This window comes from Heterodontus francisci, chromosome 26 (assembly GCF_036365525.1).
Source record: "Heterodontus francisci isolate sHetFra1 chromosome 26, sHetFra1.hap1, whole genome shotgun sequence".
NCBI lineage: Eukaryota > Metazoa > Chordata > Chondrichthyes > Heterodontiformes > Heterodontidae > Heterodontus > Heterodontus francisci.
In genome coordinates, this window is record NC_090396.1 from 59,641,452 (window position 1) to 59,654,310 (window position 12,859).

Consider the following 12,859-nt stretch of genomic DNA (forward strand, 5'->3'; position numbering starts at 1 on the left):
TGGAAAAAAATGTCACATTACTGCAGCTAGAATAGCTTTTCTTCAGTTTCTTGTTGGGGGAACAGTATGGGAAATTCCCAGAGGTGAAGTGACAGCTTACTATCCAGTTCCCTTTAAAAAATAAAATGAGCTGTGATCGACTTTGCTGGATCAGTTCAACACAAAACGCATTAGCCCTCTCCCTGACTGACCTATACAGGTAGTTTTACAACCAGCTCGGGGCAGCAAACTCGCCCTCTCGTGTAAACCAATTTTTTTTTTGTTTACAATATTGCTAATGCACAATGTTTGTTTTGTACGTTCTGAGACGGTAGGTAAATTGGCCATTATAAATTGCCCCTAGTATAGGTATGTGGTCGGGAAATATAGGGACAGGTGGGGATGTGGTAGGAATATGGGATTAGTGTAGGATTAGTATAAATGGGTGGTTGATGGTCGGCACAGACTCGGTGGGCTGAAGGGCCTGTTTCAGTGCTGTATCTCTAAACTAAACCTTGCAGCATGACCAGTGGACGCCGACAGCCTACGTTCAGGGACGCTCAAATTGTATGCAGAATTTGATGAACTTGAGTCAGATTTAAAAGTGCATGCCCCTGGTGTTGGAGGGGTGTGTGAAGCGGTGCCACTGAACTCAGTTGGCATGACCTTGGGTGAGCTTGCAGCGTGTAAAATGCAACAGCAACAGATCACGTGCTCGCCGCTACTGGCCACGCCCCCTCCCCCGGCACTGACGTCAGGGCGGGCGGCTGGTGCGCTCGAGCAGAGTGGAGTCCCGGGCGGAGCGCGAGGGAGGCCAGTCAGCTGGTGCCCACTAGTGTAAGGAGAAGAGGAGGAGGACAACTGTCCGCGATGGACGAGGACAACTACGGTCAGTGCAAAATCAATGCCCAGCCGTGTAGCTGAGATGGGGAAAGGTTGCACAGAGCGGGGCGGGCTGTAAACTGGATTGCACCTATTTCCCCAGTTCTTGCTCAGGAGGGGCGTGGAAGCCCCTGCGCTGCTACAGTGTTTCAGATATGTTTCTGTTTTTCTTTCCCCTTCTCTCCTTGCACAAGACTAACTTGGGACGGGATTTCCGTTTTGTGTTACCTCACGATCCGACACTCCTGGGAACTGGGTCCACTCAGTGTGCAGTTCCAGGCTGATCCCTACCATGTTTCAATGGGCAAAGATGCAACTCGCTTTAAATGTACACGTGATAGTGAGAGACTTTGAAAACTTATATTTTTATTCGGGACTTTTTTTTTTGCATGTGTTATTGCCATGGCGATGTCCTCTGCTGTGTAACTAAGTTTTGGTGCTCGTAGAGGGAGCTAGAATTGTATATTTTTAGTCCCCCCCCCCCCCCCATGTCTGATTTTTAGTCGTCACCCAAGAAAGATACCATCGCATAATTGCTTGAAATTCGGTGACCACCAACTCAAAAGACAGAGGTGCAAACTTTTGCTTGCTTTGAAGTGGTATCGAATAATTGGAAGTGTGCTTGCTGTAAAGCAGTAATGCAGCCAAGGGTCTCCAGTGACATCTAGCCATGAGCGTGAACTTCAAATGAGCTACAAAATTATAATCCCAAGATTATGTTCTAGCTGTCGAGGAGCACTTCACACACTCCTGTCTACTGATGCTTTGAATTCGCATTTTGCACAAAACTGAATTATCCAATAACTCGAATTAAACAGTAAATAATGCAGCAATATGTAAATTTGCTAAAATTCTGAATTATCAGCTAATTTAAAAATAACTTTTGCATAATGTTTCATTCCATTTTAATATATTGAGCATGCTTTTGCCATATGGAATGGTGTATTTTTCAGCATTTTTTTCCCTCTTTTTTTTGTGTTACTTTACCATACTGAAACTGTGCTTTTACAATTCCAATCTTGTTTAGTTGCTTGGTTTTGTTGAAGTGCTGAGAAATAGTGTCACAGAGGTAGGTAAGGTGACAAGTCGTGCCCAGGTTCACTGCATCATTAAGTGGTGAGAAGAGAATGCCAGGCAGCCTTATTATTCATACATTAACAGGATTTTCAACATCCTGTATATAATCTCTGTTATGACCGTAACGCACATGAGGGGTCAATGTGACCTCACTTGAGTGGTTCATGATAGTGAAATGGAGATGTGCGCTTGAGGTTGGGCTTATCAGCAAATTTCATAGCAAATTTGACAGTTGGTTTTCATTGCCTACTACTTGTACCCGAGTGAACCTAATGTACCAGAGGACTTCTGAGATCTGAGAGATCATATCCAAGTGAAAGCACATTAGGAAAGCAGGGAAGAAAATTGGAGCAGGGAGATTTTCCAAAACTTCCCATCGCTGCCCACGCCCTTTATGGTTCTTGTGTTTTGCTGTGCAGTTTACATCACACAGCAGGAAGAATGACCAGATCCATTTTGTAAGAGTGCTTGCTTACAGGAAGACAGCATATTTTGGTGTTGCAGCAATTCAGTATATTCAGGATACATGCAAACAGAGTAAAATGACAGTTTATATGACTCAGGTATTAATTATCTGTGTGCCATGCTTGTATATGTGACCGAACGAAAAGTATGCCTCAATTTTTGGTGAAACTTATGTTTGTCATTCTGGATCTTAAGTCACCTGGTACATAAGGGGGATGGGGAGCAGTGAGCAGTTCGAGGACCTTCTCTGGATCTGATCCTGGGTCTGGCCAAAGCTGCTTCATAGGTCTGTACAAAAGCAAAATACTGCAGATGCTGGAAATCTGAAACAAAAACTGAAAATGCTGGAAATACTTAGCAGGTCAGGCAGCCACAGTGGAGAGAAAAACAGTTAATGTTTCAGGTCTGTCTGACCTTTCATCAGAACTCAACACAGACCTGAAACGCTAACTCTGTTTTTCTCTCCACTGTCGCTGCCTGACCTGCTAAGTATTTCCAGCATTTTCTGTTTTGATAGGTTAATAATGTGTAGGATACCCAGGGGAGGTTGTTCTGCTTGTCTGTCTTCCGCAGTCTTGTGTATGCCTTGGTGGCCCTGGGGAGGAGTCACTTGGTGTCCCTCGTTGCTGTGTGGCCTCCTTCTACAACCAGTCTGTGCACTGCAGGACATTAACTGTATGCTGAAGAAAACATAATTACTATCTGTGTTTATTTTGCACAGTTTTTGGTTTGATTGGAGCATCTTTGGGCCTTCTCCGTCATTCAAAAAAAGATCATGGCGGATCGTCTAATTCGGTACCCTGTTCCCGCTTTCTCCCCATATCCCTTGATCCTTTTGGCATTAAGAAATATATCTATTTCCTTCTTGAATATATTTAATGATTTGGACTCCACAGCCTTCTGCGGTAGAGAATTCCACAGGTTCACCACCCTCTAAGTGAAGAAATTTCTCCCCATCTTGGTTCTAAATGGCATACCCTGTATCCTGAGACTGTGACCCCTGGTTCTGGACTCCCCAGCCATTGGGAACATCTTCCCTGCATCTGGCCTGTCTAGTCCTGTTAGAATTTTCTAGGTTTCTGAGAGATCCCCCCTCATTCTTTTAAACTCTAGTGAATATAGGCCGAGTCGACCCAATCTTTCCTCATGCGTCAATCCTGCCATCCCAGGAATCAGCCTTGTAAATCTTTTTTACAAAGCAAGAACATCCTTCCTAAGATAAGGAGACTAAAACTGCACCCTGTTGTAAAGGCCGGCTTGGGTCTGCAAATGAAACCCGACCAGAGCCCGACAGAACCACGACCCAGCCCGAGTCCTTTCATTTTTTCCTGACCCGACCACCGGAATGTGCAGTTAACCTAGCTTCCGTTTTTCAGTTTTTAAGCTTGTGCAGATAAGCAACAAAAACTGTAGCTGGACTTGAAAAGTCGTTTAAGAAGTACGTTTAAGATTGGAGCCACATACCGGAGGTGGTGATAGAGTGTGTCCGACTTGACCCGAGCCTGAATGCTGGACCAGGAAGAGCGACCCGCCCCATTTCTGAACCCGACGCATGTCAGGTCCCATCAGGTAGCCATGCTCTACTCTGTTGGCCCTGATCAAAATAGTGCAAGGGTGACAGGACTTTTCAATGGAATGCATTTGCAGGCCATAGCAAATTGAATACAAATTTTAGTGCCTTTTTAAATCTGAATTGTGACTTAGTTGCAGCTTCTATATCTTGTTATAGAGTTGTTATAAATTGCAAAACCTTAGAATTCAGTTTGGTTTATACACCAGTCATGTTGAATTTGGAAGTGATGGATGAAATACACTTTGCCAGACTGCTAGGCCTCAGACAAAAGTGTGGGGTTAAATATTTCATAAGAACATGGTTCAACAGGCCCACCCTTATTTTTTTCATTGATTCGCAAGCCCATTTACAGGATGCAGTGAAAAATATTAAGAGTGGGATGGTAGACTGAAAGGATATTTAATTCAGAGTCGCTTAGCAGTAATTTGCCCAGTAAGTTTATTGGCATTTTAAAAAGGAATGTGTCATATTTTATGACAAAAATGTAGTTATTTGTGCCTATTTTAGCTGATAGGGTAGTTGGAAAATATCAGGATTGTTGAAGGAGTTTTGTTTTCCATGATTGATTATATATTTTCAATTGGTATAGAAGGGTGTAAGTAGTTGAAGGGAATATATATTGTACTGAATGACCATCATGCTAATTGTCACAAAAAGTATCTGTATTTATTTGGTGTCATCGACCTTGGTTGCTGTGTTTTGAATTTTTAAAGCACTAGCTAGAAGCAGCCTAATAATAGATACTTTGTGTAAAACTACTTCTGTGACCATGAAGTTCCTGTCACGGGTCACTTATGAATGAGGGTTCACCCAGAGCCTATCAGTAGAGTGGAACCTCTCATTACATTATGGTATTTTCTAAGCAGAAAGTTCTGCTAAAGCCTCCCTCTATCTCTTAGTTTTAAAGCATAAAGTGTTAATAAAGAAGAACCAGTGATGCTGATGCACAAATTACTGTGTTTACTGACTGTCCAATAGAATACTATTGTCCTTTAATCTTAGTGTTTTGCAATGGATTGATTGTATCTCAGCACCAGTGGCTAATTCAACCCAGTACAATTTTCTGTCCATACATTACCAGGAGAATAGTGTTATGTCATGATTTAACTTTTAAATGGCCACTATCACATTGCTGTTTGTGGGACTTTGCAGGAAATGTGGCAATCAATTTGCATACAGCAATATAACAGCTGTAAAATGCTTTCGAACATCCTGACTTTGTGAAGAGCTTGATTATAAATGTAAATCTTTTCTCTTGGCCTGTACACCAAGTTAGTATGGGTTTCTGGCCCCTTGTTTGAATTTTGAAAAGACTGAGCTACCCAATGGGAAACAGCTCTATAATTGCAGGAAATGTGTCTTTATTAGCATACTATCCCATTAACTTGGGTCCTTCTGCAATCTCTTCATGGGCCCCTTGGGGTTCAGTAACCCTAGTTTGAAAAGCTGTGCTCTGTGTTTTAAATTATTTAATGTGAACCGAACAAATTGAAAGGAATTATTAAAAGTGTTTTCAACGAATTCAACACACATTTGAAGACTGGGATGATCAACTGGTGACAGTCAACACTGAATGGCGCATTGTTTTGTTGCAAAGCAAGTTGTGAAGAGATTGGGTTGAAAGATCCTGATGGGCGACAAGATGTACCTGCACCTGCATGCAATAATCTGCACCATGGAGGGTTTCCCAGGTCTGTCGTATCTAATGATCAGTTAATGCAGAGCAGAATCACTAGGATTTTTTTCTCAATATCTAAAGGAGGATTTTCTCTTCTGGAACTCTTTACTCTTGTCCTGTAATGAGATGAGAACTATTCGTATTATATTTTATTCACACCAGTGAAGCTTGGATAATCTGATGCACAATTGCAGAAACATCGATCATAACGTTTATGTCTTGCATTATCATAAAGTGAACATTATCCTAGTGAAATAATGTCAAATAGTTTGAGCTGACTTAATTGCATTTTAGATTTGGCCCCCAATAGTTTAGTTGCTTCGGTACTGCGAAGATTTTACCAGCTTGCATGCACGTGTTGTACTTTAAATGCTATCTGAAACGAGCACTTTGAGCATGAGCCATTTCATTTCAAATCTGGTGGTTTTGAGAAATTTGTAAATTACCTTCACCTGCTTAGTGTAAAATAAAATCATACTGAGGAAAATCATTTTTAAATGTTTTCCATTTATATATCTTTATATTTTGACCAAGTTAACTCTGAAATGGTGCGTGCAAGTATTGATTTGCAGGTGTGAATCGGAGAGGCATGTCAATATTTTACTACAGTTTTAGTACTTTCAGGAAGGATGAGGGAAATGTGGTTTTTGAGTTCAATGCATTATTGGAAAAAGGTGTGCTATAAATTCTGCTGTTGGTAAAATGACTGCCAACATTTTAAAAAAGTCAGTGCTACAAATCTTTCCATTATCATAAAAGAACAAGGATTCCAGAATTCTTTTGAGTGGTGTTGAATATAGTCTGATGTGTGAATTGCTGTCTGTTTATGAATGGATGATGCACTGATGTTTGTCCTGTAGGCTGCGCATGATCATAGTGTCTGTCTGTGGGCAGCTTAATGCTGAGCACAGCACAGTTATGTCTCCACTATGTGGAAAAAGCTGCCTTTTGCTGTGTAGGTGAATGTGCCTTTTTAGAACATGGATTCAGTATGTAGTTTGGCAATTTTGAAACAAAATATTTTTATGTAAGGTTCAGAATTTACTAATACTTGAAATGATATATAATCCTTAAAGATTAGCTTTTGGGCCCTTTTTCGTGGAATGGAGTATTTCAATAGTTTTGCTCATCTGATGAGAAAGCCACAGGATCCCACCCAATATTACACACTGTTGACTTCAAAGGTGAGTAAATTCGGTGGGGGGAGAGAGGGGTTGATGTTTGGGGGTGTAAAACCAGCATTATACAGGATCCTGTCAGATGGGTTGGGTTAAAAGTGTCCCCAGTCTGTTTCTTTGCTTACGTAAAGAAATAAATGAGGTGGTTACTTTTAACAGCTATAATAGATTATGGAGATAATCATGAATTATAGTTTTCATTTCAGACATTACCAAATTTAACACTAAAGTATTTGCAGTTCAGATAAGTATCTTGTTAAAGCAACACTTCTCTGAAAGTCAGTTATCATCCTGGAAATGTTTGCACGCGAGTAGTTGCTGTTCTCAGGGTGAGGACATTTAGTAGAGTTCAGGGTAAATGGTGTGTGGATTACCAAAGTGACTGGGTTAGATACAAATGCAAAATATTGCGGATGCTGGAAATATGAAGTAAAAACAGAAAATGTTGGAAGTACTCAGCAGGTCTGGCAGCATTTGTGGAGGGAGAAACAGAACCAACAGGCTGGATTTTGAGCCCCTGACGAGGCTGGAAATGGCGATGGGCGGATGTTAAAAATAGCAACTCCTACCTGCAGGTTGCTTTTCTTGCTCCATCCGCCCCCAGGCCATTTTCCCAGAGGCGGAATGGGGAGCAGGTGACAGGGCTACCTGCCTGCACATGGGTCGCTGATGAGCTGAAGGCCAATTGGAGGAGGCCAACTGGGATTTTCCAGTTGGCCTCCTGGTTCATGGAGGCAGCGGGCGACAGTTTAGCTGCCTGGAGGCAACTTCCCACTGCAGAACAGGGGACCAGCACTCCAGGCAGGTTTAGACGCCCTCCCTGCCTGTACGGCTGCAGCTGCAGCTGCCGCAGGCTTTTCTGTAGAAGACTTTTTATCCCAACAGTGGTGTTCAGGCTGCAAAGGCTATTTCTTAATTAAATCTTGGCGAATTGGAGAGAGGGCGCCTCCATTTTTAAGCACCCTCTCCCTCACTTACCTGCAATAGCATCCTGCTGCAACTTTCAAGCTGGAAGATCTCTGATTGGCACTCCAGCTTTGAGAGCCTGTCCATTGTACCTAATTGGACAGAGAGCCTGCCCTCTGGCCATTAATTGGCCACTCTGGGGAAAATCACATGGAGTGACTGTTTCGCACACCGTATGGGCTTCTGACCCCCATTTGAGCCTAATGACAGGATTCAGAAGCCCACAGGGAAAATCCTGCTCAGTGTTTCAGGTCTGTGATCTTATTGTCTTTTTTTTTCTTGCCCTAGAGTTTCTTATCATAGAATTGTAATGTAGATATTTAAATCTAGCATTAAATTTATTGTGTGGGTAAAAATGCTACATTTCTCACTGTGACCATGTAATATAAGATTATTTATACATTGTTCTGCAGTATGGATTTTTTAGCAAGTTACTTTTTTCCTTTCACTTTTTTTTGTCCTGCACCATGACCAAGTGAGAAGAGAACATATTTCTTGGCCTCAAGTCCAGCCTATAACTAACTGGTCAGTAGGATGTGTACAAGAGGGCTTTGATGCAAGCTTTCCCCTCCCCTCCTGTTGCCAACTAAGATCGATGCTTGCTAAGAGCACCACATTATAACTGGGTAATAAAGGGTGCGGGGGAACAATGCCAAAGAAATAGATTGAATGTTTGTTGATCCGGTTTCCTCCCACAGCCAAAGACTTGCAGGTTGATAGGTAAATTGGCCATTGTAAATTGCCCCTAGTGTAGGTAGGTGGTAGGAGAATTGTGGGGATGTGGTAGGGAATATGGGATTAATGTAGGATTAGTATAAGTGGGTGGTTGTTGTTTGGCACAGACTCGGTGGGCCGAAGGGCCTGTTTCAGTGCTGCATCTCTCTCTCTCATTTACCTTGCACTTCCCTTCATGTATAAAGTTGCGAGGAACTGGTAAAGCATTTTGCAGGATAACATTTTGGCACTCATTTCTATTGTTTGCATGGGGGCAAGGCCATTTCATATCATAGTTATCCAAAGGTTGATGGCATTATTCTCTTAATTATTTAAAAATTATAACTTCTGAATTGGGGAGGTTTGCTGAGAGACAGTGTTTTGCTTTGTTTGATGTTGTCGATGCATCCTACATTCCCAAACCGCCTATCAATAATGCTTTCTCATTAATGTTTTACGACTTACTGTGTCTGATTCATACTCCTCCACTGCAATTCCACTAACTACAGCAAGGAATGCTGCTGGACTGGTATAGATTAATATAATCACAAGCAAAAATGAAACTTTTATTCTGTTTTTGATCTGAGATTTACAGGCTAGAGTATATTTCTGGATTACTTAATGGGTAATAGATTTCAGACATTTTTACTGTAGGGCTGTTGCATGATACTGACCACGTGTCTTGGCTATAGTGTATTAATTTACAATAAAATATGCAGTTTCTTAATGTAAATAAAGAATCTTATTTCTGCATCTGATACAAAATGATCTGATGTGCACTGGTAGCTTATCTTAAGCATATCTTTTAGACATACCACAGTACTCCATTGCTATTGCTGTTTTCCGAATAATAGTGGGTGTGGTGCAATGTTATTTTAAGCAATAGCCATATTATAGCAGGTTAATTTGCAAGTGTTTTACTTATACTGAACTGAGACTTGTAATTAATGAGTATGAAAATAAAAAAAGTTTAACTTAACAGTTGAGCTCTACATGAATGAACGCCACCTGTCAAACCTGCCCTCCTGTTAGAGTTGGCTGTTGTCTCTACAGATAGCTGATGTGCAGCCATTTCTGATCTGCTTTGATGTCCCACATACTAAACCATGAAGCTGACTTCCTGTGATGAAACTGTAATTATGTAAAGAATGATGTTGTCGTCTTTGTTGGCCTGTTGCATTATGAGGCATACAGAGCAGGCACATCATGTTCAAGCCTTGATCGGTGCTGAGCTGGTCTGTCTCAGCTGAGATGGCATTGGAGTGCTGCACTTGGCTTGAGCATGACCAGGCTTTTCCAAGGGTGTGAGGGGGTGAAAAAATGGACTAGGAAGGTGCTGTTCAGCATGCTATAGCCTGTCATTCTTAGCTGCCACTGTACACATGTAAATGTTGTGGGGAGAATCTAGGATGAGACTTAGTTGTGATGCTCTCATGGTTGAATAATCCAGTACTCTCTGTTCAAGCTTATACATGAAGAATGACTTGGGTAAAGGAAGGCAGGTATCCTCAATGGAATTGGCACGTTCAGGACAGAAGGAAAGATGATAAAATGGGAGAACACAAAAGCTATAGCATCAGTGACAGGATTTAGCTATTGCCCTAAATTAAAACGGGTTTTTGTACTTTCAGCTGAAAGCTTAAATTTTTGAAGTGTTTGAACTAATATGCAAATTTCAGTACTTTTTTTGTAGCAGTTCTTCACCTGTTAACTAGAATCCCCATGCAGTTAGTATAGCAATTTTTTTGACTAATCTTTAAGTGTTCTGTATTAAGCATTTCCTTATAGCTGCTCTAATATAAATTTATTAAAATACTGAATTTCTACTGGCATTGACATTGGCAGGTTCCATCTTTGAATTCACAGCAAATGAACATGGGTATTGCTAGACCTCGTAGTTCTAATTTAGATTTTTTTTTTAATGGTTTATCTGCATGTTGTATTTTGGATGAGTTTTTTTTTTTGCAAATGAGGTTAATGTTGAAATGGATTAAGCAACACACCTCCATCCTGTTAGCCTATTTATACTTCAGAGGAAGCACATTAACAGGAGGGAGAAAATATGGTAGTGTCTATTTTTTGGTTCTCCCTCCTGTTTGTGTATCCTCTGAAGTGCAAATAGATGGAGAATGTTTGTAAATGAGAGATCAGTCTATAGGCTGGGAGTGTGCTTTGGTGGGAGTGGTTTACACAGGAACAATCTGGAGTGGTACACAGTGTCAATAAAAGAAAAGACAAGTTGATGCTTCAGGTTATTCTCAATTATGTTTTCTGTGCTTCAACCTTTTCAGCATTTGCTGTTTCTTTTTCCCATTTTATGTACTTGGATTGGAGCTGTGTTGGAGTAGTTTAAGAGTTGGTGGTAAAATGGCAAGTTCAGCACTCTCATTCCTGCCCACTTCTGCTTTCCCCAAGATGAAGATCATTTTCTGTGAATTGTGAAAAATAATAACTTTAATCATCCTATTGTAGAAAGCTTTCGTGAGGCTGGGTTAAAGTAGTACAGTCGTTGCAGGAATCTGTTGGAGCTGTTTATTTTTATTTGAGGGGATCCAATAATCTAGGGGATCTGGTTTCCTCCAAACTATTGCTTTGAAAGAAATGTATCCCCCTGATATACTGTCAGCTGAGTGTATTAAGATTTTAAAAAGTAAATATTTCCATTGTCAATTGTTTCTGCTGGCTATATCGTTTTGCAGGGTTAGCTGAAGCAACTGAGAGAAATATGGAAGGCAAGGTTGTAGCTTACAACCCGAAACTGACAAAAACACATGTCTCTGCTCAAGGCACACAGGATGTTGCCCGGAATTTGGCAGTAAAACAACCTAGCTCATTACAACGGCCATTGCAGTAATTGCTGTTAAACTAATACCCTACAGTACAATATAACTTGCATGCACATAGCATTTGTGCATGATGCTGTTATGAAAGCTGGTCGAAGACCACAGTCAAACCCCATTTAGTTAACTGGGGTAAACATTGCCTTGTGTTGTTTTGATGCAAAACTGTAATACATTAGCCTATCCTTCACATACTTGAAATAAACTTTTAAACATAATAGTAATCAAGTTTTATCTTTTCATTAGCATTACCTTTTGCTGAGTTTGTAAATGTCTTATGTTGCAATGCACGTGTCATTGCAACATATGTGTTGGAACCTTTCAAGCATAGACTTGTTGTCTGATGTTGTGGCACTGACATTTTCACATGGAAACTAGTTTCTTCAACTTTAGCTTTTCCTGTTGCATACTGAAACAAGTAACAGGGTACCAAAATACTTCTGATAAAGCTGGAAACCTGAAACGAAAACAGCATTTCTGTGTCCTGAGTGTTTCCAGCATTTCTGTTCTTTTATCAAATACTATTTGCATGAATGCAGAGGTCTGTGCTCCCTTTGCCCTAATTGAGTTCCATTACCTGTAAATGTTTCTTGTCAACAGAAGTAGCCCATTCACTGTGCTCTTTGATCAATTAACTTCATACAGTCACCAAATATATCAAGTTCAATAATTAGAGCATTTTGTGGCAAGAAGACTTTTTCCCACAATGTGCTGTTCGTTTTTAGATCAAACCTGGAGTCTGAAACTTTTCTACATTAGGATCTGAAGAGAACCTAAGCATGGTGTTGGAAAGAACTCTTCGATCATGCCAGTGTTCTATTCAAATGAAGAATTTAAATCTAATGGCAGAAAAATTGCCCAATTATGAAATTTAATTTTACTGAACCATTTATTAATGCAATGGTATGGCTGTCTCGTTGACCTACTTTGGCTCCCTGTCGAGCAACGCCTTGATTAAAAAATTTTCATCCTTGTTTTCAAATCCCTCCATGGCCTCGCCTCTCCCTATCTCTGTTATCTCCTCCAGTCCCACAATCTTCCAAGATATCTGTGCTCCTCTAGTTCTGGCCTCTTGTGCACCCCTAAATTTAATGGCTCCGCTATTGGTGTCCGTGCCTTCAGTTGCCTCGGTTCTAAGCTCTACACCTCTCCACCTCACTTGCATCCTTTAAGACACTCCTTAAAACCTCCCTCTTTGACCAAACGTTTGGTCATCTGACCTAACATTTCCTTTTGTGGCACGGTGTCATATTTTCTCATGTTCCTGTGTAGAACCTGTAAGGGTTTTTCTTAATCGCACCTTATGGGGGAATAAACATAATTTTCTATTACCTTGAATGGGACTAGTTTGGAGATCTATGGGACTAAATTGGACAGCTTGTTCTAGGAACTGGCACAGACATGACCGTTCAAATGGCTGCCTTCCGTGCTGTAAGGTTCTATAACCAGTTGTGTTGTAACAATTACGAATAAATGTCGGCCTAGATTTTGTTCTCCCATTCTGGAG

The 12,859-nt window shown here is 40.9% G+C and overlaps 1 protein-coding gene across 1 annotated transcript in view; it reads left to right on the forward strand.

Annotated features, from left to right (window-relative positions):
• Positions 1 to 728: 728 nt before the first annotated feature.
• The window catches only part of cyth1b (cytohesin 1b), a 295,924-nt gene continuing 283,793 nt past the window's right edge, over positions 729 to 12,859 (forward strand). Inside the window, exon 1 of the mRNA XM_068058351.1 lies at positions 729 to 868. Within this exon, the coding sequence (XP_067914452.1) occupies positions 850 to 868 (19 nt within the window). The 5' untranslated portion in view covers positions 729 to 849. The remainder of the gene's footprint in view (positions 869 to 12,859) is intronic.